We start from the raw sequence: 27,693 nt of genomic DNA, 5'->3' as shown, positions 1-27,693 counted from the left end.
GATGGTATGAAGACTTTCATATGGAGCTCCACTCAGTCACCTTTTTTTACACTCCTGAAACAATCATACACACACATAAAAATGCATATATCACTGAATTGTAGAACAGTTTGGGTTGTGTTTTAGTTGTGGCTTTTAAAGGTCATCTGGTCCAACCTATCTGCAATGAGTAGACACATTTTCCACTATATCAAGTTGCTCAAAGCCCCTGCACCCTAAACTTGAATGTTTCCAGGGATGGGGCATCTACCACCCCTCTGGGCACCTTGTTCCAGTATTTCACCACCATCATCACAAAAAATTTCTTCCTTAAATCTAATCTGAATCTACCATTTTTTAATTTAAACCACTAACCCTTACTGTATTGCAAGAGGCCCTACTAAAAAGTAGGTCGACATCTTTCTTCTAAGCCCCCTTGGGACTTAGAATTGAAAGGCCTTTAAGAATTGAAAGGCCACAATAAGGTCTTCCTGGAGCCTTCTCTTCCCCAGGCTGTTTTTCTGTTTTCACAAGAGGTACTCTATCCCTCTAATCATCTTCATGGTCCTTCTCTGGACTGACTCCAACACGTTGATGTCTTTCCTGTACTGAGGACCCCAGAGCTGGATACAGTACTCCAGGTGGGGTCTCACTAGAGCAGAGGGGCTGGATCCCCTCCCTTGACCTGCTGACCACACTGCTTTTGGTGCAGCCCAGAATATGATTGTCTTTCTGGGTTGCAATCACACATTACAGAGTCACAGAATCACAGAATATGACAAGTTGGAAGGGACCCACAAGGATTATCAAGTCCAACCCTTAGACCATCCCCAAGAGTCACATCATTGTCATGTCACGTCCATCTTTTCACCCACCACCACCCCAAGTCCTTCTCAGCAGGGCTGCTCTTGATATGTTCATCCCACTGCCTGTATTGATATAGCAGGGGTTGCCCTGACCCAGGCATACACCTTGCACTTGGCCTTGTTGAACCTTATTAGGCTCCCATAGACCCACTTCTCAAGCTTATCCAGGTGCCTCTGGATGGCATTCTGTCCCTCAGGTGTGTCATTCACTCCTCTCAGCTTGGTGTCACCTGCAAACTTGCTGAAGTTGCACTTGATACCACTATGTCACTGATGATGATAAACTGTACTGCTCCCAGTATGGACCCTCATCACCAGTGTCCATCTGGACATAGAGCCATTGACCACTACCCTCTGGATGTGACCCTCCAACAAACTCCTCATCAGCTGAATAGCCCACTCATCAAATCCATCTCTCTCCAATTTAGAGAGAAGAATGTTGTGGTGGACTCTGTTAAAGGCCCTTAAAAAATCCAGACAAATGACATCTGCAGCCCTTCCCCTGTCCACTGATGTAGTTATTCCATCACAGAAGGCCACCAGGTTGGTCAGTCAAGACTTGCCCTTCGTGAAGCCAAGCAACACATATATGGCTTGGTTTCAAAGTGTGTATAAATATGTGTATGTGCGCATACGTATATATATGATATATAGAAAAAAACATATATATGCAAATGACATACAATATTTTCATTATGATATTTTGCAGTATGTAATCATCTATACTATATGTCATATATATATCATCTATATCACAGAACACATCATTTAGAACAATATTTTTTTTAATAGAAGGACAAAACACCAGAGATAATTTAAAATGGAAATTCTTAGCAGAATTTATTAATTACTGAACAATACACATTGATGTCGTAATTGGTCATGGCACAAAGCACGTCCTGCCTCAGAGTGCTCAACTGCTGCTGCTGAGTTCTAGCACGCTCATGGGTTACTGCTGTGTTACACTTTGGTTTCAGTGACTATCCCAGATGGAGCACTACCAGTCAGCATTCACTGAACTACTACAATTCTATCAAATTTGGTAAACTCTGAACAAAACCATATTAGATCCCTTGCAAATTAACAGTGATATGCAAGAAGGCAAAGCAGTGCAAGTGTTTTCTGCCACTCTCAAATTCTTTCACAAGTTTCCTGTACTTGGAACTTCTGTAAGAGAAGGATTTACTTATTTCCAAGAAAAACAAGTCACAACATCCTTAGGGAGAAACATATACAGATAGAAAAAGTATCCTGACAAAGATGAGGACAATTCATGGTGGCTAAAGAACATGGGGGTTTCACACCTCTTCTCAAGGGTTATCACAGGTGTGCCACTGGCAGGTAGAATTGCCCCTTTCTGTTGGAAACAGAACAGTTTTGTATCTGCCCAGAGGTCATAAACTTTGGCTGTTTTCTGAACATAAGCATATGACCTGTCTACAGCATACAAAAGATGGCATTTTCCAAAGTGTCTCAGTGACTAAGAAGCATAGGTCCCACTGAAATTTAAACCTCACAAGTCAGTTGCAGACCCAATTAATTACAAAATAAATGAGCATAAGGCAGCATTTTTGTATATACACAGACCTAGGAAAATACAGAACTACTTGAAATGTCCTTTACACTAAACTTTTGCCACTGCACTGTCAGCAAAAAAATAAAATAGGTCATGAGGATATGAACTTTTTACACAGAGGCAATCATGAAGGTACTCTGTGATTGTAGTGTGTGTTGCTGGGACAAGCATTTCCAGTTGGGCTTGCCAAGTCTCAGCTGAAGTGTCAGCATTTCACCGCTGAATGTTCCTCTTTCTATTTATGCTTCAGCTCTGCAATCACTTAGTTTTGTTACTTGATATTCACAGGAGCTAGAATACCCTTTAAAACATGGGGTCATACTGGAAATAGGATGAAAATATTTCTGTGTCAGTAGCTGTGGCAGAGAAGGAATTCTAACATCTCAAATGGGGTTAGAGAGGTTGTCTTCAAAGCAGCTCCTGATACCAGTTCTCGTCACTGTGTTTATCTCCACTTTTTTGCCCACAGCCATGTAGTCAATGTGAAGAGATGCCAGAACACAGAGCCAGATAGAAAGACTTCGGGTAAACCATCTCTGGGTGCACTGCAGAGGAAATCCTAAAGCTTTCAAAGTGATGGTTCACCAGTGCCCCCGTGGCTTTAAATAAAACACTGTGGCTGCCTCTTTAATGAGGTCTTTTTTATGCATTCAGAAAGCACTAAGGTCACTAAGCCCACAACGAAGCATGCACAGGGACATCCCCAGTACTCATAACATTTTAGTAATACTGTTAGGGATCACAGCAAACTCTGGGGAACAGACACAGTCATGGCTCAGGGTCTGGGATGAAATCAAAATGATGTGTCTTGGAGACACTCTTTCAGCCCAGAAATTCAGGCCAGAAATTCAGAGCCACAGGCTCCCTTTCAGTACTCCAGACTGAAGAAAAATTATATCTGTGTGTTTGTAATAATCTGTCATAAAACTAGAGACCCTTTGTAAAAGCAACGGAAGCTGTGAAGCGGCTGATCCCCCTGCCTGCCAAGCCATTTCATTTGCATTTCACTTTTAAGTAAATTGTGTACAAACATGAATAATATACATCTACTTGCCTATGCGCTTGAATCTTGAGAGCTTCTGGCTTGCTGGAGAGCATAAAACCGTATTTTACAAAGATGAAAACACAGAATACAGGCAAGTTATTATTTCACCTGCCCCTAGTCATAAGGAAAGTGGAAGTCTGCCTGTCTCGCTCCAGTTGTTTGCTTTCTGGGCTGAAGCTGTCAGAACTCAGCAACTCATAGTTCTCCTTCTCTACAGAGAAGTCAAATATAACTGTGCTTCTCACTCATGTAGGATGAGCTGGGATGCACCATGGGATGCATGCATGCAGGTCTATGTGATACTACTGTGTGGATCCCCAAAAGAACTGATGGACTTTCCACTGAAGAGCAAGCCATCTTTGCTCATATCCATCAACTATATTTTCTCCACATTACTTTTCTGTGTCTCCATTGCCAGGATATTCTTAGGCTTACCAAATCAATAATAATTTTCTCAATGATGTCTTCCCAAATCTAAACTGAAGACTTCTACCATAAACCACTAAAATTTCAAAGTGCAGACCAGAAACCACAGGAGAACTGTTGCTATAGACATCCCTTGACTGGATTAATAGGGTAGCCATAAGCCCAGCACCTCTTGTAGACTTATGCTAAAATACCTCTCAATAAATGAATTATTTTATGGATAGCAAACTTAGGAAGGAGCAGTGTAGGTCTCAAGGGAGGCCAGTGAAAATCAATGAAATTTTTGTCAGGGAATGCAGACCTGTTATCTCAGTAACATGGCTGGAGGAGGAGAACTTTCCTTTGAATGCTAAATGGGCTAAACAGGGCAAGTACAGGTCAAAGAGCACAAGCCCTACTGCTACAGCTATTGCTGCTAGCACTGCCATTCAGGATCTTGGAGAGACAGACTGGGATCTGGGGAATAGGACGCTGAACTACAGGTCTGCATCACTGGAGTCAAGAAGAGGGGCTGCAGCAAGGACACAAGGGGCTGTGAGTACCAGAAAGCCTTGCTGTGTGAAAGCTCCTCTCTTGGATGCATCTTGTACCCCAAGGAGGTAGGGAAGCCAAAAGAAGCTACAGGTTGAGGTCCCTTATGCAGTAAGGCTGACATCTCTTCTACACTTATCCAGAGAGAAAAGCTGAGCATGACCTTGGTCATTTGCAGTGCGTGCAGCAAGTTTCAGACAGCCTGAGAAACAAGGAGGTCTTTTTACCCACCCATCTCTCAGCACATCTGGGAAGAGTAAACCTGTAATGCCCAGAAAGCACCACAGTACTGAACAGGTCTGCAGTGCAAACAGTAAAAGGGGGTGTTATCTGCCAGAGATAACCCAAGAAATCCATGGGAGAAGTGAAATCAGTCAAGTGCCTAATCTCAAGTGCAGTTTGGTATTTCTCCCACCCTGTCAATAAGTGACAAATAGTTTTGCTGGGACATTATATGGCTTTGGGTAATCTCTGAGCTCAAAGTCCTTCCAGGCATGGCTGCTCTCAACCTGAGAGCCGCATACATGCAGGAGATCTTCTCCCTGATATTTTATGCTTCTTAGAGGAGCACCAACTGTTTGGACTTCTTTCAGCAGTCTTTGGCAACCCTGCTTAAAGCAAAAAAAATCTGCCTTCATCATTAATAATGCTTCATACTGCAGTAGTATCCCAACTGCTTTTACCAAGTGTTTTCCATCGCTACACAAAACTCTTATCCAAATACTGTGCTGTGTAATCATGAACGACATCAAGCACAGAGTCAGTACCTGACAGGTAATAAAAGGAGTAATAAAATACTCAGTGTTATGTACTATTGTCAACAAACATGATTTTATATTGAGGCTACAACTCAAGGACTTTTTACTCATTTCCCACAAATATGTAGGTTCACTTTAAAATGAATGTAGATGCAATACTATTCCAATATACAGTAGGCTGTATTAAAACCATCAAACTTTGTTTATCTCTTTCCATTATAAATTAATATCTTCCTTTTTTTCATCTTTAGTATAATTGCATTACTGGAATTTATTTTTATTTTGAAGGAAGCTGTGACAGCTTTAAGTGGAAAAGTACTCACTAAAAAAAGGCATTCTGTATTGAATTTCTTTTTTAAAAAAATCTTACAGCATTGTGGCACTGATTCATTTTTTTTACCTCCTACAGCTGGCATTACCACAATATGCAGGATGTTACACTGACAGAAGACGTGATGCAAGAGAGTTCTTTTCACTGTCTTCCAGAAGTTGTTGAAATCCAGTGGTTGACCACTAAACTGCAAAATAAAACTGGGATTGATTCAAATTTTTAAACACTTAAAGTAAGTGTTCCATCTGACTGGAATACCTAGAGGTGATTAAATTGTGCATAAATAGAAATGGAGGAACAGGTAAGACTATAAAATGTAAGGCTCTGCACTAACAACAAAATGCTTTGCTGAAAACTGGAAACTCAGAGACTGAAAGCAACAGAGAATAAGAAATAGTTGAATATGCTGTAGTGAAACTTGCACTGACTACAGGCTGAAAACAGGCAGAAACCATATAAAAACCAAAGTCAACCTTAGGTTGTATTAACTGAGATGTTTCCAGGAATGATGTGAAGTCCAGTTGCTCATGTCATTGTATATGATACTACAGAACACCATCTAAACATTGTGTTTTGTTTATGCCATGTCATTCCAGAACAATGAGCTCAAATAGATGCAATGATGTAGGACTACTCTAGTATGAGAAATGATAAGCCAGTCTCATGACCAGAGAAAAAAAGATACTGGCTTGGGAGTCTGGCCTTATCTAGACAGAAAATGAGAAGAAGAGAATTGCTGTTGATAATCTTTCAAATGAGCTGAAAGAAGAGAGCAAGAAAAGCTATTTAAGAGATGCTGAGAGAATGTAAGAATTAGACAAAGTTTTGAAGAAAAATTTCCTAATTGTTACTTACAACAAGAACTGAAATGACTTTCAGAGGACTGTAATAAATATACTGAAAGATTAAGTGTTATAATATTCTGCAGAAGACCTTCCAGTCTAATGTTTTATAATTACATGATTTGCACTGCTATCTGCAAATGATCTTGGGAATACTACAGGAAGAAAGAGTATCAGAGGCTGGCCTTTGAAAGCACCATACCAAGACTCACAGCCTTTCTAAAGTCCTGGTTCATGTCAGCTGCAAAAAACAAAAGTTCAAATGCTGCCTATATTAAAACATTTGTTGTTTATATTAAAGCTTTTATTAAAAGTACATATGCAGATATACATTCTTTGTCTGTTTGCCAAAGCTCAGGAGCTGTAGGTATAACGAGAGATGTCCACATTTCTGAGCATGCTTCCTTGCTTTTGCCACGGGGTGTTCCTTTCATTTTTACTGTGCACACATGCAACAGTCCTTATGTGGCTGACTGGAAGGCCAGGGATTAACTGGTCAGTCATCATCATACAGTCAACACCAAACTAGGGGCATATTTTCCTGTAACATACAAAGGAAATCCTACAACCGTTGAGACATACAACTGTGTCAAGACATGGCTGGGGATGTGCTGTGAGGAAACCCCATCAGCTGGGTAGCAGCATGCAGAGAGGCCAAGGGTCTGCTCTGTTTCCTTGCTAAATCAAAGTGTAGAAGCCAGGAGGAACTGCAGTGGCAGAGGATCCCTCTGCCAGCTCCACAGCCCACTCTGTATTTCACCCTTGGCTGAAGCCTCTACATGTCTGCACTCAGCTGGCTTTCCTGCCTTCACGTGCAACATCCACTCATCCTGTTGAGATCCAGATCACCAGGTTCGCAGGAACCTCCAGCCTCTAATCTGAGATCTTGTGAAGCTACCACAAAGAACCTGTCTACATAGTCATAGTCACCCTGGTCTTTTTAGTTTGGAATTTGTCTAATTTTATATAGTGGCATATGATTTTATTTTATTTATTGAAATAATATAGAGTATGCAATTATTAAAATGAAAAAATAAAAATAGGATAGAAGCCTAAATGGAATGATGTTACAGGCTTTTGGAGTTTCCTTAAGTTGCCTTGTTTGCTTAAGAAAAACATTGAGAGTAAAATATAAGCCAGTATGACCTTCACAGTCAGCTGGAGGCAACAAATCAGTGTAATCCTAATTAACATTCTGCTCATTTATACTTGTTCTTCTTAAAGAGAATCCTGTAATATCCAATAAGGTTTCACTGCAAATGCCAAACAAAAACGAAGAAATAAATCACTATCTAGAGATGAAAAAATGAAAAATGTCTTAGAAATCTATTGATTGCCCCAGACTACACTGAATGACTTCCAAATGCATCTATGCAAATGGTAACAATGATTTTACTCAACAATTTTGCAACATAACACTACTGTATTCATTGTCTAAACACAGAAAGGATTGCTTTCTGACACAAACATTTTAATGACAAAACCCCACCTTATCTGCTTTAAATCTCTTTCTTTATCTAGGTCATACAAACACGTAACATGAAGAATTATGGCATATGAATTTAAGGGGATTATGTAATGGCATGAAGTTGCTCACTGCCTAAATTCTGGTAGGCTAATGAAGAACTTTATCATTAAGGAAAATGTATTAATAAAAATCCTAGTTAAATACTAATTCTATTTCAAAGATTTTCCTTTTGCAAAAATATAGCCTGAGGATGGTTTTGTTTGATTAGCTCAGCATTTTTCTACACCTCATATATGACATGAACAGATACACAGCTGTGGCATAACCACTCTTTATGAATAGTTCCTTCTGTTAGGATGCTATCAAGGATCTTGTCCTGTTTGATTAGGCCTTGTCAAATGCTCACAAGTAGATAACTTTGAAAAGATAAATATTACAGAAGCAATCTTCCTCTGCTCTTAAGATTAAATGGAAATTTTCCTTTAAAATAATAAATAAATCCACAAGGACCCCAAAGAAATTCTGTTGCTGGACTGAACATCTTGCTCCCATTGCTGGGCATATGTTTGCCATTTCTCTTTCTAGGCAAAATTCTCTCTCCAACATGCAGAAAGGTCAGTGAACAGGTATTTATGTACTCTGACAATAAATTCAAACTGTGACTTCTTACTGCTTTAATAACTCAGAACATGCACCCTGACCCTTATTCACCAAGTAATGGCATCAGCTTTATGTACGCATCAGCCTAAGTAGAATGCTGCTGGATTTAGATTACAACAATATGGTTATGTTTACAACATACTCCAAACTTTGTCTCGGGCCTCAACTTGAATCCAAAACATATGTTGCACAGACAGTTAGAGATAGGCTTTAGGTGGGTAACAGGACAAGAGGACCTGAGTGGTTCAGACTCAGATATTCACCTATCATCGGTATAAATGGCCCAACACTGTGTGTTAATCTTATTCATTTACTCAAGACAAGCCCTGACATAACCTGTCCTCAAGAAGGGCAAGATCTGTAGGAGCTTGGCTATGGTTACTCTTCAAATGGTTTCAACAAGCACAGGTGGGCAGGCAGACCACAAGTGCTTCTTGTTGGAGCTGCCCAGACATATGGATACCAGAGCACGTGCCAAGGTTTCATCCATTATTCACCCTGACTTTCAGAGCACAGTACAGTGCTAATTAGGTCTTAATTTGAATGTAGCCAAAATGAGCTTTATGAATGTTGAACTATAGAATCATAGAATCACAGAAATGTTTATCTTGGAAAATACTTTTAAGATCATTGAGTCCAACCCTTAACCTAGCACTGCCAAGTCCATTATTAAACCATGTCCCCAAGTGCCACATCTACACATCTTTTAAATGCCTCCAACAGCGGCGACTTTATCACTTCCTTGGGTAGCCCATTCCAATACTTGACAACACTTTCCATGAAGAAATTTTTCCCAGTATCCCATCTAAAACTCCTCTGGTGCAACTTGAGGCCATTTCCTCTTGTCCTGTCATTTGTTACTTGAAAGAAGAGACTGACATTCACCTGGCTACAACCTCCTTTCAGGTAGTTGTGTACAGTGATAAGGTCTCCTCTGAGCCTCCCCTTCTCCAGGACAAACAACCCCAGCTCCCTCAGTCACTCCTCATCAGACTTGTGCTCCAGACCCTTTACCAGCTTCACTGCCCTTCTCTGGACATGCTCCAGCACCTCAATGTGCTTCTGGTAGTGAGGGGCCCAAAACTGGACACAGAATTTGAGGTGTGGCCTCACCAGTGCTGAGTACAGGGGGACAACCATTTCCCTACTCCTGCTGCTTCTGATACAAGCCAGAATGCCCCCACAGCCTTCTTGGCACACTGCTGGCTCATGTTCAGCTGGCTGTCAACCAGCACCCCCAAGTCCTTCTCCAATGGGCAGTTTTCCAGCCACTCATTTCCAAGCCTGTAGCACTGCATGGGGTTGTTGTGACCAGAATGCAGGACCTGGCACTTGGGCCTTGTTGTACCTCATAAAATTGGCCTCGGCCCATTGATCCAGCCTGATCAAATTGCTCTGCAGGGCCCTCCTGCCCCCTGGCAGATCAACACTTCTGCCCAACTTGGTATCATTTGCAAACTGACTAAGGTTGCCCTCTATCCCCTTGTCCAGGTTGTCCATAGAGATTAGAAGATTTCAGTCCATATGTAAGCAAGCTGTGCATATATGAACTGCTGAAACTGCAAAAGGTTTGTGGTCACTAAAGACATGAAACCACTGATCAAGAAAGGCCAACACCTTTTGGTGCCTTTTCCTACAGGTTTGTCACTCTCTGAGGTGAAATACTGATATTTTACATAAAGACATGTGCTGTCTACAGTTTTTAGCCTGCAAGTAAAATTTCACAATTTCCAGTCCACGGGATCTTGTCTTTAGCCAGTATATGTTAAAATAAGGTTTTCATTCCATGTTTATTGTGCTTCTCTTGAATAGTTTATGCAACCTTTTTTTCTTCCTCCTTTGGCCCAATAATGTGTTTCCCAAGAGTACTGTTGTTACTGGCCTCATGCAAACTCAGATGTTCCATATTCATCAGTAAAGAAAGCAATACAGAGTACAAACATATTTCATGTGAAATTATGTAGGATATGCTGTTTCAGCTGGTGTTGATTTACAGATTCAACCACAAAAAAAAGTCATATGAAGTTCTTAATATATTATATTGGAGCAGCTCTAACCCCTCTGTAACCGAACAAAGTGAATGAAAGCAATTATCTTCCAACCACCCATATTTGATTCCTTACAGTAGGACCAAAGTACAGCACTTGGAAAAACCACCACTTTATAGATAACTTAAATGGCTGGATTTTCCCCCATTATGAAATATTTTTAAATGATCTAGGCCTTGCAACATTGTGATAAAGCACAATAGCATACAGAGAAAGCAAAAATCCCATTGTTTTGTGTGTGCTGAAAGAAATGTTATTATTTTTAACAAGGTGGGATAATGGTTGGGTACATGCTTGATTTAATTACGTCTTTGATCGCATCTGTAAAGACAAGGGAATATATCTCATTACATTCCAAATGGATTACAGGATGAGACATGCCACGCCAAGGGAGGAAAGTGTTAACATTTCAAACACTTTCTTCTCCCTCAACACATGACTGAAAGCCCTCTTTCCACAAGCAAAGTTGGAGCTGCAGGACCATGCACAGGAACCTGCGCACACAAATGAACTCTGAAAGTGGTCCCTTTGTGCACAGTGTGAGAGGATCTAGAGGGCTCAATCCATCTTTAGCAACACTGGGCAGGCAGAGAGAACAGAGAAGCAGGTGGCTGTCCCTGAGATTACTGTTCCTCATGTAATGCCAACACTACACAGCCAGCAGGATTTCTGGCACTGTGACCTACTGACCTTCCAGCACGTATTACTCTGTACAATGTCTCCAATCTTTTCTCTATTCTCATCCTTCAGGGACTGTTATAAACCCACCATGTCCTAACCATTTGTACTTAGGTTTCTGTCCCCCAAGTTCTTAAGAAATAAATCTACAGATAACCTTACAGACACCTTGAAAAGCAATCTTGGTGGTCGGAAGAGTTGTGATGTTGGCATCTCATGAATCTCACATGATTTGGGGTGAAATCCTGGCCTAACTTAAGACAGTGAGGTCAAGGGAGTCAGGCTGTCACCTTCAAATCTTCCTAAAAATCTCAGTTGAAATAGAGATATTTCAAAAGTTCTTAGACATTCATTTGGGAATGGATACATTTCTCATCCTTAAATTTGCTTGAAAAGCTGGACAATGTAAGAGCGACCAGTGGTACAAACTAACTTATCTGATTTTGCACTGAAGTAGTTAAAAGGCATTCTTAGAAGCCCTGCCACCAATTCCACTGATCAGACAATAATACCTGGTTATCAGCCAGTAACAAAAAGTTGATAATATTAGCCACCATAGCTTAAAGAAGACATCACACTCTGCCTTCATGAAATACGCAACTGGAAGGGATCTCTAGAGGTCATCTGGTCCAACCTATACTGAAAGTATATCCAGTTAGTACAAGTTGCTCAGGGTCATGTCCAGGCAAGATTTTAATACTTCAGAGCTTCTCTGGGCCCCCATTCTGATTTTTTACTTACCCTTATGGTGAATAATTCTTTCCAAATATCTAATTAGAAAGACCCTTGCAACCTTTGACTATTGCCTCTTGCACCATCCCTGTGCACCTCAGAAAAGACTCTCTCCCCTTTTGCCTACATCTTCTCATTTTAGTAGTTGCAACCAGCAGTAAGATCCCTCCAAGCCTTTTCTTCTCTAGGCTGAGCAGACCCAGCCCTCAGCAGTTCCTTGTACATCACTTGCTCCAGCTCAACCCTACCCTGAGAGCCAGCCTTCCTTGGGTCTTGCTTCTTGTATGAAGACACCTTTTTCCTATCTATTTTAGAGACTTGCATAATTTTGCATAAATTACAGACAAAGAAATAAATCTTATTAAAATAAGCATCTAATAAATTTTGCTTTATTTTTTCTGTTTGGTGGGCTTTTGAGAACCCCCTTTCATTGCCTCATCTAACTAGACATGCATAGTATGATACCAATGGCTCCTATTCTTCTCATCACAGAGATGTACTTATTAACCTCATTTAACCTCATCTATTTCTGCCATTTCCCAAAAGACTTTAAAGGTCTGAGTTTGTCCAAATGCTATAAGTTTTGAAAATACTTTAATTGCCCAAGACAAGTCTTTAGGCTTCTAGACCCAAATCACTCTCAAAATGGTATTTGTATGATCTCTTTTGGGATTTGTACATGATAATGCTACTTTGAGCTTCTTCCCATCACAATCTCCCTCTGTCTGCACTGACCAAGCAGCAATTTAGCAGTTTAAGCTAGGAATTACTCCTTCTACATCTTAGAAAAAAAAAAAATTAATTTCAGCTAGAGGAAAGTATAAGTTAATTACATCCTGAGCATCAGGAAACAATTAATAGCTTTCTATTATATCACCCTGATTTCTATGCTATACAAACAATTATATGCTACTGCAGAAAAGGATGTATGATTATCAAGACAAGGATCTTTTCTGAAAAAAATGAAAGGAAATTTTTCTACCACTGACAATCAGCACTATAAATAATGCTTAGCTAATATCTTTTCAAAATTCATTTCCATTATTTGCAATGCTAACTCTGAGTGATGCATCGGCTGCGTGTTGTCAGATTCTCCTTCCAAAGAGGATAACTGTAAACAAATGTTGGACTCTGATTCCTCAGATAAGCACTCACAAATTCAGGTTCCTGTGAATATTTAGTAATACTCACCGGAATTAAATTAAAAATCATTGTTTTTACTAACCATATTGTAATCATGCCTTGCATTTGGTTTGCCTCTTGAATCAGAGCTGAGACTGGATTGTGAAAACACAAAGGAACACACAGGCTTGCTTTAAGAAGCCCCAATGCTTTGAAGACATGGGCCGCAATGCGAAGAGCAACGGATATGACACACAAAAACTTCTTTCAACTGCCAATAAACTCATTTGGTCTGATATGCAAGAAAGTGGTGCAGACACAGAGCCAGCAAATTGTACAACAGCTCAGCTGAACACTAATGGAAACACTACGGAAAACACCCATTTTGGCAACAGCACTTAGTGTGAGAAGCAAGGGAACAAACCCACACAAACCTCCACAATGCCAAGTCAAAGGCTACTGTGCTAAATGGCCTCTGTGTTACCGGGGGGTGGGACAATCTTCCAAAACCAGGTACAGAATATAAGGCTTGTAAAGGATAAATATGATAGTGGTGTTTACCAGCAGAACAACCTTGGTCTCCACAGATTCCTCACACAATGCCCCTTCCAGGACAGCTAACCCTCTCCCCCAGAACAAGTTCTGTTCCACGCTCTCCTTCCCTATTATTTTCGACCTCAAGGCTTCTTCTATGCTGTCCTTGACAAACATCATCTTGGAGAGATAGTTGCCACAGCTCTTGATCAGAATAAGTGTCCATCTCCCTGATTCCTTCTACTGCCTCCTCCTCTTCTGCCACAACAAATGCAGTATTACTGTACTTCACTTTCAAGCTCCCATCTTTGCTATCACCATCTCTTAGGTATGTTGGCTTTTGCTCTGACCAGCCATTTAGTTACAATTTCGTAATTTGGTTTTTTATCTTCAAGTGAGCATCTCTGTGCTTGCTGCCTTAATACAGGAGGCACCCTCAACCAAACAGCCACAGGGCTGTCTGGATGGAGTCACCCAAAACTCACCCAGCATTGCTATGATCTCTACCAAACACCTGACATGTAAACAAGGCAGGGGAAGAATGGATGAAAGGGGTGAGAAGGGGCTCCTGGACTGGCAGAGCTGTACTTTAATATCAGAAATTGATTCCCTGAGAAGTCAATCTCACTGTGGGGTCCTCCAGTAAAACGTGGGGTCTGTGGAGCTCCTCACTCCCTGACCCCAGGCCAGCTGACCTTACCTGTTACACTGCCATTGGTGCTGGTTTGACATGACAGTAACCTGTCTGAGCTCCCCAGACTGCTCATCTTGAGCTCAGGCACTCACTAGCCAAGCAGCAGGATCCTCAGTCCAAAGGAATTGGGCTGCTCTTTTCTGCAGCAGCAGCAGCTAGACAGATCAGCTCAACATCGCTGTAAAACCCACAGCATGACCTACCCCTGAGGCAGGTCAAAAAACTCTCATCTCCCTGCAAACTCCTGTGACACAGCTGCAGTAGCTCAGGTACTCACCTACACAATTGCAAGGAAATGGGCAATTACAGCCTTGCTATGTGAAAACCCACTTCTATATTCTCTGAATTAGCAAGCCAAACCAGGAACACTTTACAATTATTCCGAACTTCACCTTTGGGATCTGAATGCATTTACTGGATTGAGGCACTGCTAAGACACAAACTATGAAGACTATAAAAGGCTGATAATTAGGTTGGGGTTGAATTCTGAAGTAGTGCTGTCACATTGGTAGCATTGGGATATGCTGGTCATACAAATTACATAGTAAAAATTTCAAAACATATGAAATATCAGTGTTTGTACCTCCATTCATGCACAATACCATGATAAGAGCAGAAGTAAAGGTAAAAGCCTTGAAAAAGAAAAAGCCTTGGCAAATTGCAAACTTAGTTTCTGTTCCTGTCAGGTAACAATATGCGCATTGGGCACCTAAACTCAACATGATTTTTATAGTCTGGCTTCTACTGGAGTCTGAAATTTTTAAATGGGAATCCAGCAAATTAAGCCCTGGAGAGATTGCCAAGCAAACCCAGCAGTGGGTTTGCTGCCACTATTTCCCTCTCCCTGTCCTTGACATGTGTTTCTGCTGGCTCCTTTACCCCAGTGCTGGCACTCGTCTGACTTCATGCTGAACCTGTTTAGAAAGTTAAATTTTTCTTATTTGGCTTCAGCTGCTTCAGTTCCCTGAACTTCTGATCCCAGACGAACACCAGTGCGAAGTGCAAGGGAAGAGATAAGAGCGGGGCAGAGGCAGCCTGCGGTTGGATCTGCTGTATCAGTAAACCACAGCCTTAAACTGTACGTGCTTCAGTGACATGGGGGAAGCCAGGACCCACTTGTCCCCCTGTACTTCTTCAGAAAAAGCTTTTATGTGGTCATGTGGTAAATTGGTTTGTAAAACTGACCCAACTGAAATACCAGCCTTCCAAAAGCCCTGCTGATCACTCCCCCGGTGCAGGTCACCACATAGTGATGGGTCCAGAGGTGCTTAAGCCAGTCCAATGAGGGGAGGGACAGGGGTGGGAACCAGGAGGCAGAAACACCTATTTAATTCTGGTGGTTTATACATTAAAATTACTTAAAATATATGGTTTATATGTCCTGATCTTGCTTAAGGAAACAAACCAACAACCCATGATTAACATATGAAGTGCATCCTTCCCTCAACAAATGTCAGTGGTTCTGCTGAGACTTGAAGCTTTGTAGTTTCTGTCTTTATTAACATTTAGAGCCTCAACACAGTTCTTCAAGGACCAGCTACATGAACCAAACCTGATTAGCTCTTGCTTCTTCCCCAGCCTTTCATCCCCTTTGCCAGTTCTTCATCAGTTTAATCTCTTCCCACATAAGTATATTTTGGAGAGATGACTGGCCCTGAACATATAAAAAAGGTGTTTTTGAGTTAGCAAAAGGACTCATACAGGTCTGCTCTGCCAGGATGACAGAGGCAAGAGAGTTAACAGAACCATAATACAACAGTTATGAAAACAAAAAGCAGAAACTCAGGAGGATCTGGAGCCTCAGGATGGAATGTCTCTTTCTGAGAGTACACCCTAAGCCCAGAGCTACCACCAAGCCTGCACTCAGTGCCTGGAAACTTAGTGACAGGATGAAGAAGCCTATGTCAGGAACTTAGATGGACTGCAGATAGGTTAATATTTGCTGCTGTGACATCATCTTTCATTTTTTTAAGTTCTACATCACAGAAAGCACTGAAATTCTGTGAGTTTTACAGAATTTACAGTTTTACTTCAAAAAGTACTGGAGTCTACAGATACAAGAAATACCTCAATGAAAATGAGATATACTGATTCCTCCCTAGTCTTTGTCCATCTATCCAATAGTGAAAGCTGTTTGACCTTCCTCCTGGCTTCAGCCTGTTCTCTCACTTTACCAATGTGACTTTGGAGGGAGAAAAGTGCAGATCCTTTCCTGGACACAGTATCCAGAGCTCCCTATCCATCCCGGTACACAAAGTATCCTTTCTGCATCTCCACACTTGGGAGTTATTTTTCTCTGTGCTTTCCAGATGCCACTCTTGGGCTCAGTGTCTGACCTTCCAAACCAGAAATCCCAATCCTGACAGTCCCACTTTGGTGGCTTCACACAGATCATCCCTCACCGTCCAGAACCCATCAGTGCTGTAAGAAACCACTACCAACTTCAGCCAAGATTCGTGTTGCAAGGGCTTCATTCTTCTTCAGAGCATATAGTGGCTCCCTGTTGGGACCTGATAAATAGCTCAGATTCCAAGGCACTATTGCTACACAAATAGTAAATAATAATGGCAAGTGATAGGAGGATTTCTCTGTCATGGTGCCAGCCTAAAGCCACTACTCCCATAGAAGCAGGGATCATGAAGTAAATGCAAACTTAGACTGATTTTGGCATATTCATTCTGCCGTCCCTGTATGACCATCAACATGGAAAAAAGTTTCCTTCGCTTCTTCATAGGCAGCCACTCTAACATAAAATGAGTAAAAAATATTCTTGCATGTGCTACACACATCAGCTTGCCTTGCACTGCATCTTCATTTCTAGAAATGTTGAATAGCCACAATTTTACTGAAAAACATGAGAAACTGAGATTTCTGGATCAGGAATCATGTATATACATGGCACTTGTCATTAGAATTAGTATAAATGGGCAAGATTGAAACACATGAGAGGGTGTATCAAGTATCAAAGATTCTAGAAAAAAAATAACAAATTTCAGAAACACATGCTTTTCTATAAAATGATAATAATTTATACTAATTAAAATATATAATTGAAAGTGTTGTGATAGGGTAGAGTTAGTGGGAAATCTTGATTTCAGAGCATTTCATTTCGAAGCTTTACCAACCTTCACTTTGAAACCTTTTCTTTCAGTGTATCACTCTGATGGAACCTCACAGAGAAGATTGCCAGTTTTTTGGTTACTTGAGTTTGGAAAACAAACTGATGAAAATTAAATTATTTGAACAGAGGATACTGGAGCACTCTATTCCACAGAAATCTGATGATACAGTTTCTTGTGTTCTATCCACCCTGAGGAAGTCAGCAGACAAGGGCTTTCTCAAGTGAGACGACTGAAAACTACTTTTTTCAGGGCTAGTTTTGAACCCAATCAGTATCTCTTGGCTAAGGGAAATGGAACTGCTGGTGAAGAACTAAGGCGGTTGCAAGAAAAAGATGCATGGGGTACAAAAACATATCATCCCCTTAGGTGGAAGTACAATATTGAGTTGGCTCAGGCAGATTACAAAATCTCATCCTAATGAATTCTGTCTCTTCAAATGTCATAAACATTTGTTTAATATCTGAAGATCTGTCAGGAGCTGATGAAAAGAAGTGCCCTCTAGACAGTTGTATATCTCAAATCCTTACGTTTCTTTTAGAGTCTAAGCTTACACTAGAGTGTTAACACACTTTCAAACACAGTGATAGCATTTAATAAATTATGTAACTCTACAGTTTATATAATTCTATATCATAGCAATACATTAACACTAAGGGTCTTTTGACATCGTTGCTCTAGAAACTGTTACTATTATGTGCCCTGGGCTCTTTGAACCTTAGAGTGCCAATATACTTTCAATCCTACCATTATGAAAAAGAGTTGATTATTTATTGCTCAGAGTAAAAAAAACCTTACAGATCTGTAGATCCATGACTCTGAAAGTTATGCACTCCATTTTGTGTTCTTAAAGTGATAATGTTCTACTGAAAACTGGTTTGGTCTTACAGCTTCAAAATTTGTAGCTGTTTACCAGGTAAAACATCTTTTGTAAGACAAAACTCATAAAACAAACTCTGATAAAAAGGCAAACAAATTTCTGTTGAATCATATCTTGACTTTTCTCTCTTTTGAAAGAATGAAAAATCTCTAAGAAACATGCTTCAGATTTCCTCAAGCAGAAAGAAAGATGAAGCTGAATTATAAGAACTATTCTATCAAAATCATTGGCTCATCTAACAAGTCTCATAATTATTTACTCAACTATTTAACAGACGTATGAATTGGGAAAGGTGTTGCTTCTTGTGAAAGCTGGTGATAAAGAGTCTGTAGAGACATTAAATGTCATTCAAGTTACACATACTATAGAACTGCACTATATTTACAGTGGCAATTTCTGATTAAAAAAAAAAAAAAGGAAAAAAATAAGTCATTCTTTCAATATTGCTGTTTGGTCAACTGAAGGCTGAAGACCCCTGAATTACCAGGCACATTTTCTGCAAGAAATGTATCTCTTGGGAGATATACAAGATTTTGGTGACAAGCTGGCATCAAGAAACAATTAGGAGATAAGGAAGATTTCAGACACCCCTAACTTGTAAGACAGGCAGCCAGCATGTATATCAGAACATGCCCACTGAAACTGCTTTTGGTTGCCAGAGGGCAAGATCAGCTCTAATCAAGTTAATACTCAAACCCAGCGAGAGATAATACTTTAATCCTTCTGCCAAACAGTGCTGAAATGGGTACAACCTGTTGCCTTCAACGAGGAGGGAAATGAGCTTGGAATTGCTCTGCTTCTGATAAAATTCTTATCAACTTCAGTAGTGTCGTTTTATGTTCTCGTTGTTACACTTCTAACAATGACTATCCAAAGCACTAAGGATGTGACACCTTTCTTCAGGCACTCCCAGCAAGGCCAAGGAAGCCCAGGGACATTCATTTACCAGGGTTGTACCAGGCAGGGATTTGCAGGCAGGGATGTAGCAGGATGGAGGCTTCAAAGGGCTTTCCCTGTTCCAAGGAAGCTGAAAGCCCCATGATCCTCTCAAGCACTGCTTGCAGTTTCTTCAGGGGACAGTTCCATACTCATTACTTCCATCTCTTCCTCAAAAGAGAGTGCACCACTGAGCAGCTACAGGGTCTCTGAATCTGCAGCAGAACAGAGGAAGAGCTGGGGTTTTGGATGATTGGAGCTCTTAGGCAGCCAGAGCCCCTGCAGTTTGTCCTTGCAGGGTCATCAGTGCCTGCAAAGCCCACAGCCTGATCATGCCCACCCCAGCTCTCGCCTTGCTCTTCCTACTTTCTCCATGGCAGCAGAAACTGCCAAAGGATCTGTTCTGATATGTACCACTCAAAATTCAAAGGCTTGCCGGGACCCAAACTTCAGAAGTCCTCACTTAAAAAAAAATGTTTCTATTAACCAAAGGTAGAGTTATACATTTGCTCAGACAGCTGCTGTGTATAGAAGCAAAGGACACTACTGGATGTAAAACTTTAACATGTTAGCTAAAATATACCACCTATGGACCAGTATTTACATCATAGCCTATGCCAGCAGCCAGCTTCCTGGGTGCCAGCTGACATAGCACACCTCTGGGCAGAGCTCCCGAGCTCGCAAAGGTGAAACACACATCACAAGAAACCAAGGGACAGGAACAAGGAGAAAGAAAAAACCTCTTTGGCCTCTTCCTTTCCCTCCCCTAACCACTGTGCACTTGCCTAATGAGGGGAAAGGGACACGGGGCTTCCATCCCCACCACCGGCATTGCCAGTGTGCAAAGCCAGGCTTGCCAAGGTGCGTCTCAAACAGCTTTAGCTCTCACTACATCAAGTCCTTGCCAGAGAGGGACAGATGTGCAAGAGGCCACAGGAACGAGAGCTATGAGGCAATGCATGAGGCTGGGGCGAGATCGGCAGTAGGAACTTTGTAAGGAATTTAAATTAAGCAGCTCTGGCAAGTATTTAGATACACGTGCTGTTTGGTCTAGTACAAGTGTGCTTTAAATACCTACATTTGGTTGGGTTTGTGTAACACTGTGCTCACAGTTTCACTTTACACTTTTACTCCGAAGTTATGTATCCATCCTGTAGTATGCAACACTTGATCACATGCACTTTCACCCAAATACACACATAAGCACCTGTCTGTCTGCATCACTCCCTCTGGGGGCTAATCTTGCAGTTGTAAGCATCACTAAGAATAGAGTACAGTATGTTTCCTTGAGTGCATGTGTGTGCTGGTTTTCTATCATCTGTTTGCCTGCCCCAAAGGCTGCTGATATAGCCTGCCTTTGATCCTGAAAACCTGCTACATTTTCATTATACACTTATCTTGGACAGGAAAAGGAAAACTTCTTAGTGGGGTTGGCTAAAACTTGTCTACTGGCCAGTTTTCTATCACTTATTTTGTGGCTTTTATTGCCTAGAGAACTGAAGAAAACGAACTTTTTGCATAGAGTGTCCCAACAGAGAAACAAAACAAACTTAATACAAAATTGGGGGAAGATAAGACAGTTTTTACAATGCAGTTCCAGCTCACTCAACAAGTCACTGATATGCAAATGGGAGATTTTGCCTCTTCTCCACCACCTCTTGTTCTTGGTCCTGGCTTCACATTCCTACCACCTATCTTCTGGGGGTTCTGGAACTCAGCAGATCAGAAAACTAACCTACCCACCTGATCACCACATTGGATCTGTTTTCAAGAAATGCAAGAAGTACATGAGCAGGCACAAGGGAAGAGATGGGGCTACACTACTGGGGAGTAGGAAAAGGAGCGGATCCTCCCATTCAGCAGTAGCCAGACATTATGCACAGACTTGATCATGTACCCACAGTCCCAGCATATTTAGGACACATCTTACAGATTTGCAAAGGAATGTCCATAGGTAACCTCACAGGATGGCAAATAATTATTCTGTATCTGCAGATAACCCTGCCCCAAAAAAGCACCATGTTTCATGACCTTAATAAATAAAATTACAAATATCATCCTTCATTGCAATACTAATGAGCTGATTCTAGAACCCAGATTTGTTGATGTTTCCTCAGTCTTCTCCTTAGGGAAAGATTCCAAAGTTTTTGTTCTTACATTTAACTATGAGGTATACAGAAAGATTAATATGATCTCCATAAAACTTTTGTATTAACTTTAATCCTTCAACTTCTAGGAACCACAGGATTCTCATTTGGCACTTGGATGCAAAACTTTGCACCAAGTCCACCATACAGAGCCTGTGCCAGTGCACTCTTGTCATCCTAGGTTTCACTTCAGGCTACTTTGAAGCCGAATCTCAAGCTTGGAGCAGACACTGGTGTGCACCAGAGCCAGAGGATCAAAACAACATTTACTTCGCAACCACGGGCGTTACAAGCTGTCAATGCTCCTTACCTCGTGAATGCAACAGTAACAGTATCTGTACTAGCAGCAATGATGGCACCTTCCAAATCAAAGAACATTTCTATCACTTTGCAGTGTTTTTCAGGCATTTGAGCAAAAAGATTAAAAAAAAAGTAGATCAGAAAGGCAAAAAATATTCAAGCAAAAACTACTAGGAAAATATTTTTACAATCTCCTTCTAGTTAATCGTACAACATAATAGAATGGGAAATTTCTTCCTCAATCACAAGATGTTTCATCACCAAACTGAAAGCATTAAAATTTATTTTTCTCCTCTCTAGTGTATGTGTACAGCCGGCACACTAAATACATGACACAAGTTAAAAATTAACTGAGTCAGGCATTTTTGTTCAAGGTTCCTGCGCTGCGCACAACTACAGTCACAAAGCACTGTTAATTACTGCTGGCACTGACAGTAGGGATCCCCTTCCATCTGCTGGGACCAGCTGATCCAAAATAAAAACAAGCCCTCGGAGTAAGGCGCAGCTCTGCGAGGTCAGTGCCCGGCGCCGCTGCCAGCGCCGGTCCGCACCGGGGCCGTGCGGGAGCGGTGGCTTACGCTCGGCTGGGCTCCCTGTGGGGTGCTCAGACACTTTATCGCTTATGGTTTCTTCGGGGGTTTTAATCTTTAAAGACGCCACACTCCTTCTGCATCGCTTGATGCCTTTAGTGACGCAGCAGCCTCTCCCCAGCCGCCTCCCGTTCCACACAGGGAAGCAAAGGTGCCCAAGGCAGAAGCGCTCTGGGCGGTGCTTTACCTCCCTGGGCTCACAGCACTGACTGCGGCCCCCTTGTCCTGCTCGCTGCTGGAAGCGGGGCCGGAGCCCCGGGACGCGATGGAAGCAGGGCAGGTGCTCCGGTGCAAGGAAAGCCCGCGGGGACAGACCCTCGCCCTCCGACCCGCAATCCCCCCTCCCCAGCCTCGCCGTCAGCGGGGCTGCTGCTAACCCCGGGTACTCGTCCCCGGCAAAGCGGGAGGAAGGCACCGCTTACCGGAGCTGCTCGCCGGTGAGCAGGACCTCGGCCATGTGCTCCAGCTCCGCCGCTTTCTGCTGCATGCTGCTCATGCCCTCCTCCATCGCCGCCGGCCTGCGGGCACAGCACCGCCGGGTGAGGGGGGACCGGGCACCCGCCGCCCCCGGGACGCGCCGCCCCCGCCGGCAGCTCCGGGGCTCCTCCCGCCCGGCCCCGGCGGCCGCAGAGCTCGTCCAGGGGTAGGAGGCAGCGACTGCCACCCCCCGCCGCTTCGGCTCACCTGAGCGGGTCAGGTCACTTTCCCCTCGGCAGGCTCGGATCCCTCCTGCCGCTTCCCGTGTTATTGTGTCACTGGCAGGCGGAGAAACACATGGCTGCAGCCGCCGCCGCCGCAGCCGGGCTCGCCGAGGCAGCAGCGTCCCCCCCCGGCTGTCACACGGCAGGGTCGGCGCTGCCCCCGCGGGAAAGGGCCGGATCCCCGCTGGGGGCTGCGAGACAGGCGGCTGCTGCCGCGCCGCTCCTCTCCTCCAGCCCGGCCGGGGAGGCAGGAGGCGGCTGGAGGCACAGCGCTCCCCACCCGTGGTTCCCTTCCCGCGGGTGCAAAGTCCCCGGGCCTCCCTCTGGCACGGGGCTGCCGGGAGCACAGACTGCACGGAGGGGCAGCGCACGGGAGAAGCCGAGCCGGCTACGCGGGCGGGGATGCCGCTGCCACCCGCCGAGGTACTCCGGGATGCGCCTTGGCAGTGACCCTTAGAGATGTAGCACGGGGCAGGTCGCAGAAAAGGAGCTGGTAGTCTGGGGTTTCACCCTCAAACTGCTGTCTGCAGTCTGCCCTCCTGCTGTCTGCATTTCTGCTTATCTGCTACCCAGGGGTTATTTTCAGACGCTGGTCCCCTGCCCACCTCTGCTCTTTGTCTCCAGGTGACAGAGGATGCAGAATTCTTGAGGGTAGAGGAACATTTAGTCCGGGCAATGGGAAGTAAATTGCAAGATCATGAACACTGTTCGTCAACATTTTTGATGGGGTAAAAAAACCCAGTCTTTTTCCAAAAAAAAAAAAAAAAAAAAAAAATCAAGAGGAACCATCATCTGCGGTGGTTCAACCATGGTTTTCATTTACAAACACATGCAATACCTTGATTGTCTACTCATAGCCTTTATTTCTGCCTGCACATATTCTGTGTGCATGGAAATTGCTTCTGCTAAAGTACTTGCAATAGTCATCGAATCAAGACCAAAACGATAATTTCACAACCACAAGAGGAACTAAAAGGGAATCAGATGAACCTGGTAGTAATTAGACTGCAGACAACAAGAAGAAGGTGATTCTTTGCACGGCCCATAGTAGACTTGCAGTATTTTTTACCAAAAGGGGCTCTGGATGTCAAAGAATGGACTTGGAATCAAGGCAAAAAAATACTTGGAAAACAAATCTACAGGGGGTTACTAAGCAGACAGCAGCCACCTCCAGCTCAGGAAATTCTCTGTTCTAAAAATATTTGCCTCACAAGGCTACACAAATGTCACTTGTATGACATTTCATATATGCTTTCCCCGCTGTTCCCTATGCATCTGTTTATAGACACTGAGATCAATTCAGGACTAGATGGACCTTTGGTTCAATCCAGTGGAGTCCTTTTAAGAGCACCTTTGTGGGTCTCAAAGACAACTAGAGATCCATGGATGACAAAGGGGGGAAAATTCCATCTGCCTTTGTTTCATTTGTGGAATGGGCCAGGGAGAGAGAACACCTTAGGACTGTAAGCACTATACCTTGAGATTACTTTCTGTGAATTTGGAGGACATGCATTTAATCTGAATACTTGCAAACAGCCTCTAATTCCACTCATATTACAAATATACAAAGTACAGATTCACAGAACTGGAAGCAAAAAGGGAATTGAAACAACCATCTCATCTGACCTTATCTTTAGCACAATGAATGTACAGAGTAATTTTTACCAAGCACTTTATCACATGACTGAAAGAAAGACAATTTCTTGTGAATGTACATGGCAAACCATATCTGGGTAAGTCATTGTCTCTATCACCTGGGTTTGGCTAATTTCAGCCATTCACTGCCGCTAAAGGAGATACACTGTTCTTCCAGGCTCTGGCAGCACAATCTGCAATGCGTCTTATGCTAGTTTTCCCAGGTTTAGGACCCCTGCTTGCTGCAATTCAATTCACTAAATAGGCAGAAGCATACCAGAAAGTGGAGAATTTCTTCTGAGCCAGTGAACAGAGCTGTGCAGATGGTCATAGGGTGCAACAAGCACCAGAGCTGACACCAAGGTGGAGTAGACCTTGGCAGCTTGAAACATGAACAAAAGAGGTGGAAGAGGGAGAAGAAGCTGTCTTTGTGCAGTGACAAGGTATCATGACAGGGTGTTTGTGGAACTGCCTAAAATCTGTATCTTTCCTTGCAGTCTTGCAACTTGGAAAATGTAGGCCAGGGCAATTTCCTGTACTGAATTATTTAATGATTATAGACAACCATGTTGGCCTTTGCACACTGATATCCCATTTTTAATTTGTTCCATATGTTCTCAATGAAATTTCTTACAGTTATCCTGAGAGGAGGGAATGGGGTATCAGTCATTCCAAGCCTGGTGTCACACAAAAAAATGGTTAATTAACATAACCTTGAAGGATCATGTTTCAGTCAAGAGCCAGTAAAAAGCTACACAAAATAACTTGGTTAGATGTTTATATCTTGTTTTTAATGTACAGACTGCTAGAGGACATCGAGTCTAGCAAAAGATTAGGCTGTCTTGACCCTCCCTCCCAAGGGAGATTGGTCATGAAGACTAAGTGGCTTCTCTAAGAGGTGAGACAGCATGTGCAGACTTTGAAATCCTGACAGCAAGGAGGAAAGACATCCCTCTAAGGTAACCCCCAGGAAGTAGGTTAATTTCTTCTTTCAGATATAGGATCAATTTTAGAAGTTGGTGCCTATTTTAGATATGAATACGTCAGTTTTACCTTAGCATGGCTGAAGTTAAGTGAGATGAAGGTAGCTAGCCAACAGTTGGCATTCCTCAGCCAAAAACATGACAGATCTTTGAGCTGGAGTCCTGGGACACTTCAAAACTCATCCTCTGCAACTTCAAGAGAGTAACAAAAGCTACACAGGTCTGAAGAGTTGGCACCACAGGTATGAGGGGAAGCTCAAGTGTCTTCCAATGACTTTTGACGATGCTAGAAGCTCTCTGGCATGTAGTAAGGTATAAAGCACACTCGAACCACCAAGGACAAAATGCCATGTGGAACATCATGCATGAATAGGCACGTTGTACCAGAGTACTGAGTTTAGAAAACATGTTAGCAAATTGTACAAACTTTCTTATCTCATTTAGTAAATACCCAAGTGGTGAAACACTAGATGCTTACATTGAGAAATAAGAATATTGCTTTCACTACTTTAAAGACTATTGCATCTGTAGCCAACATTTTGACTCGATAAATTAACCTGAGATTTGCTAAATCAATTCTTTAGTCTCACAAATTTTCTGTGAGCTTACTTTAACACGAGACATCCATATGAAAGAATTACCAATATTCATGTGTATACTTCTCATTTCTCCTACAGCCTTGTTCTTAACTCCCATATAAGGTTGTTTGTCTTTTCCTTGCTGGGATGACTAGGGCTTTTTAAACAGGAAAAGGACACACATGCAAAAGATGGTGAAGCACTTCAGGGACAAAAGGCATTAGCAGGTGAGCTGTCCAATGGGTTAACAGCTTTGTTTTCCCTAACATCCTTTGTATAAGAGACAGCATTATGTAAACATCAAATTTTAAAATACCTGGTCCTCCTCTTTACTGAGGAAGACAAATACCAAATGGTTTTTGGCTCTTAAGTTGACCTTTCATTTAAGTAGCTCTTGCAACACTCATGGAAAATTAGTGTGGAGGGTTTTTTCTATATTCCCATGCTTACTTGCAAAGAGAACTCACTTGTCTTTGTGTTTCAATTGGCTGACTTCCTTAGCACTAGAGGCCTGGCAAGGGGAACCATAGGAACTACCAGGTATTGTCCAGTCTCCCCTCCTCTTTTCAGGCTATGGACAATAGCGTTTCCCATTCATGGCAATGCACAGATTACATTCATTTCTGCTCTTAAGTTTGAACAATTTAAGTTATCTGCTAGGAACTGCTCAGAAGAATCAGTGCTTGTGTGATTCAAAAGACTGAATGCATCTGGCCAAGCTAATTTTAGTCTTGTGATAAACCACAGGAAAAGTTAGTAAGTTTTCAAAAAAAAAAAGGCATGTTTTAAACTTCTCTTTTTCTGTTATAGCATCCAAGTTCCTGCAAAAGCCACCATGGTGAGATAACAGGAAGAATTTTTCACAGTCTGTCCAACTTTTCAGCAGACTCATATCTGTTTAGATTCTTACATTTCATGTGTCACTGGCCTGGTAGTTGTTATAATAGTGAGCTGAAGTGCAGAGAAAAAGGCATTTTGATCCTGAGATATGTAGAGACAATCTGAAAGGGGCTTTCTAAGCCTGTCCTTATGTAGCTTTTCCATTTTGCATTAAATGTTCAGACACTCACTAGGCCAGATAGAGATAGCGAGATTCCTGTGCAGACTGACAGCTAAAGCACAGCTAGGAGATGGGTACGTTTTAGTGCTTGCTCCTGTGAACAGATAAGTATTTTATAGAAACAAGCAGCTTCAATAAGATAAAAGATCAGAAATTCACATCAGATCAGTAACCCAAATAGTTCCAGTTGACATGCTCTGTTAAACCAGCATCTTGCACTACCCAATGCATGATGCCAAGTCCCCCTACTTAATTACACCTGGAATGTTTTCTAATTCCTCTTACTTCATATATTCATTTGTTTTGCAATAATTTCTAATTTTGAGCATCATAAAAATATTTATATGTCAAAAAGCACCTGTAAACCTGTCTGAAGCCTCAGACTTATATTTGAGCATTTTATGTGTATTTCTAGTAGTTCTTTTATTTGTTTGTTTTCTCTTTATTTCATCCTGCAATCAACCAATAGCAGTT

The 27,693-nt window shown here is 42.2% G+C and overlaps 1 protein-coding gene across 1 annotated transcript in view; it reads right to left on the bottom strand.

Moving 5' to 3' along the window:
• DEPTOR (DEP domain containing MTOR interacting protein) overlaps positions 1-23,079 on the bottom strand; it is a 74,593-nt gene extending 51,514 nt beyond the window's left edge. The window contains exons 1-2 of the mRNA XM_051778497.1: positions 22,947-23,079; positions 22,685-22,780 (exon numbers count right to left, since the gene is read on the bottom strand). Of these exons, the coding sequence (XP_051634457.1) occupies positions 22,685-22,770 (86 nt within the window). The 5' untranslated portion in view covers positions 22,771-22,780; positions 22,947-23,079. The remainder of the gene's footprint in view (positions 1-22,684; positions 22,781-22,946) is intronic.
• Positions 23,080-27,693: the final 4,614 nt, after the last annotated feature.

This window comes from Manacus candei, unplaced genomic scaffold (genome assembly GCF_025592945.1).
Source record: "Manacus candei isolate 608988 ecotype Guabito, Panama unplaced genomic scaffold, ASM2559294v1 h1tg000013l, whole genome shotgun sequence".
In the NCBI taxonomy this organism is placed as follows: domain Eukaryota; kingdom Metazoa; phylum Chordata; class Aves; order Passeriformes; family Pipridae; genus Manacus; species Manacus candei.
Note: the sequence above shows the minus strand (reverse complement) of the source record. Positions and strands in the feature narration are given on the sequence as shown.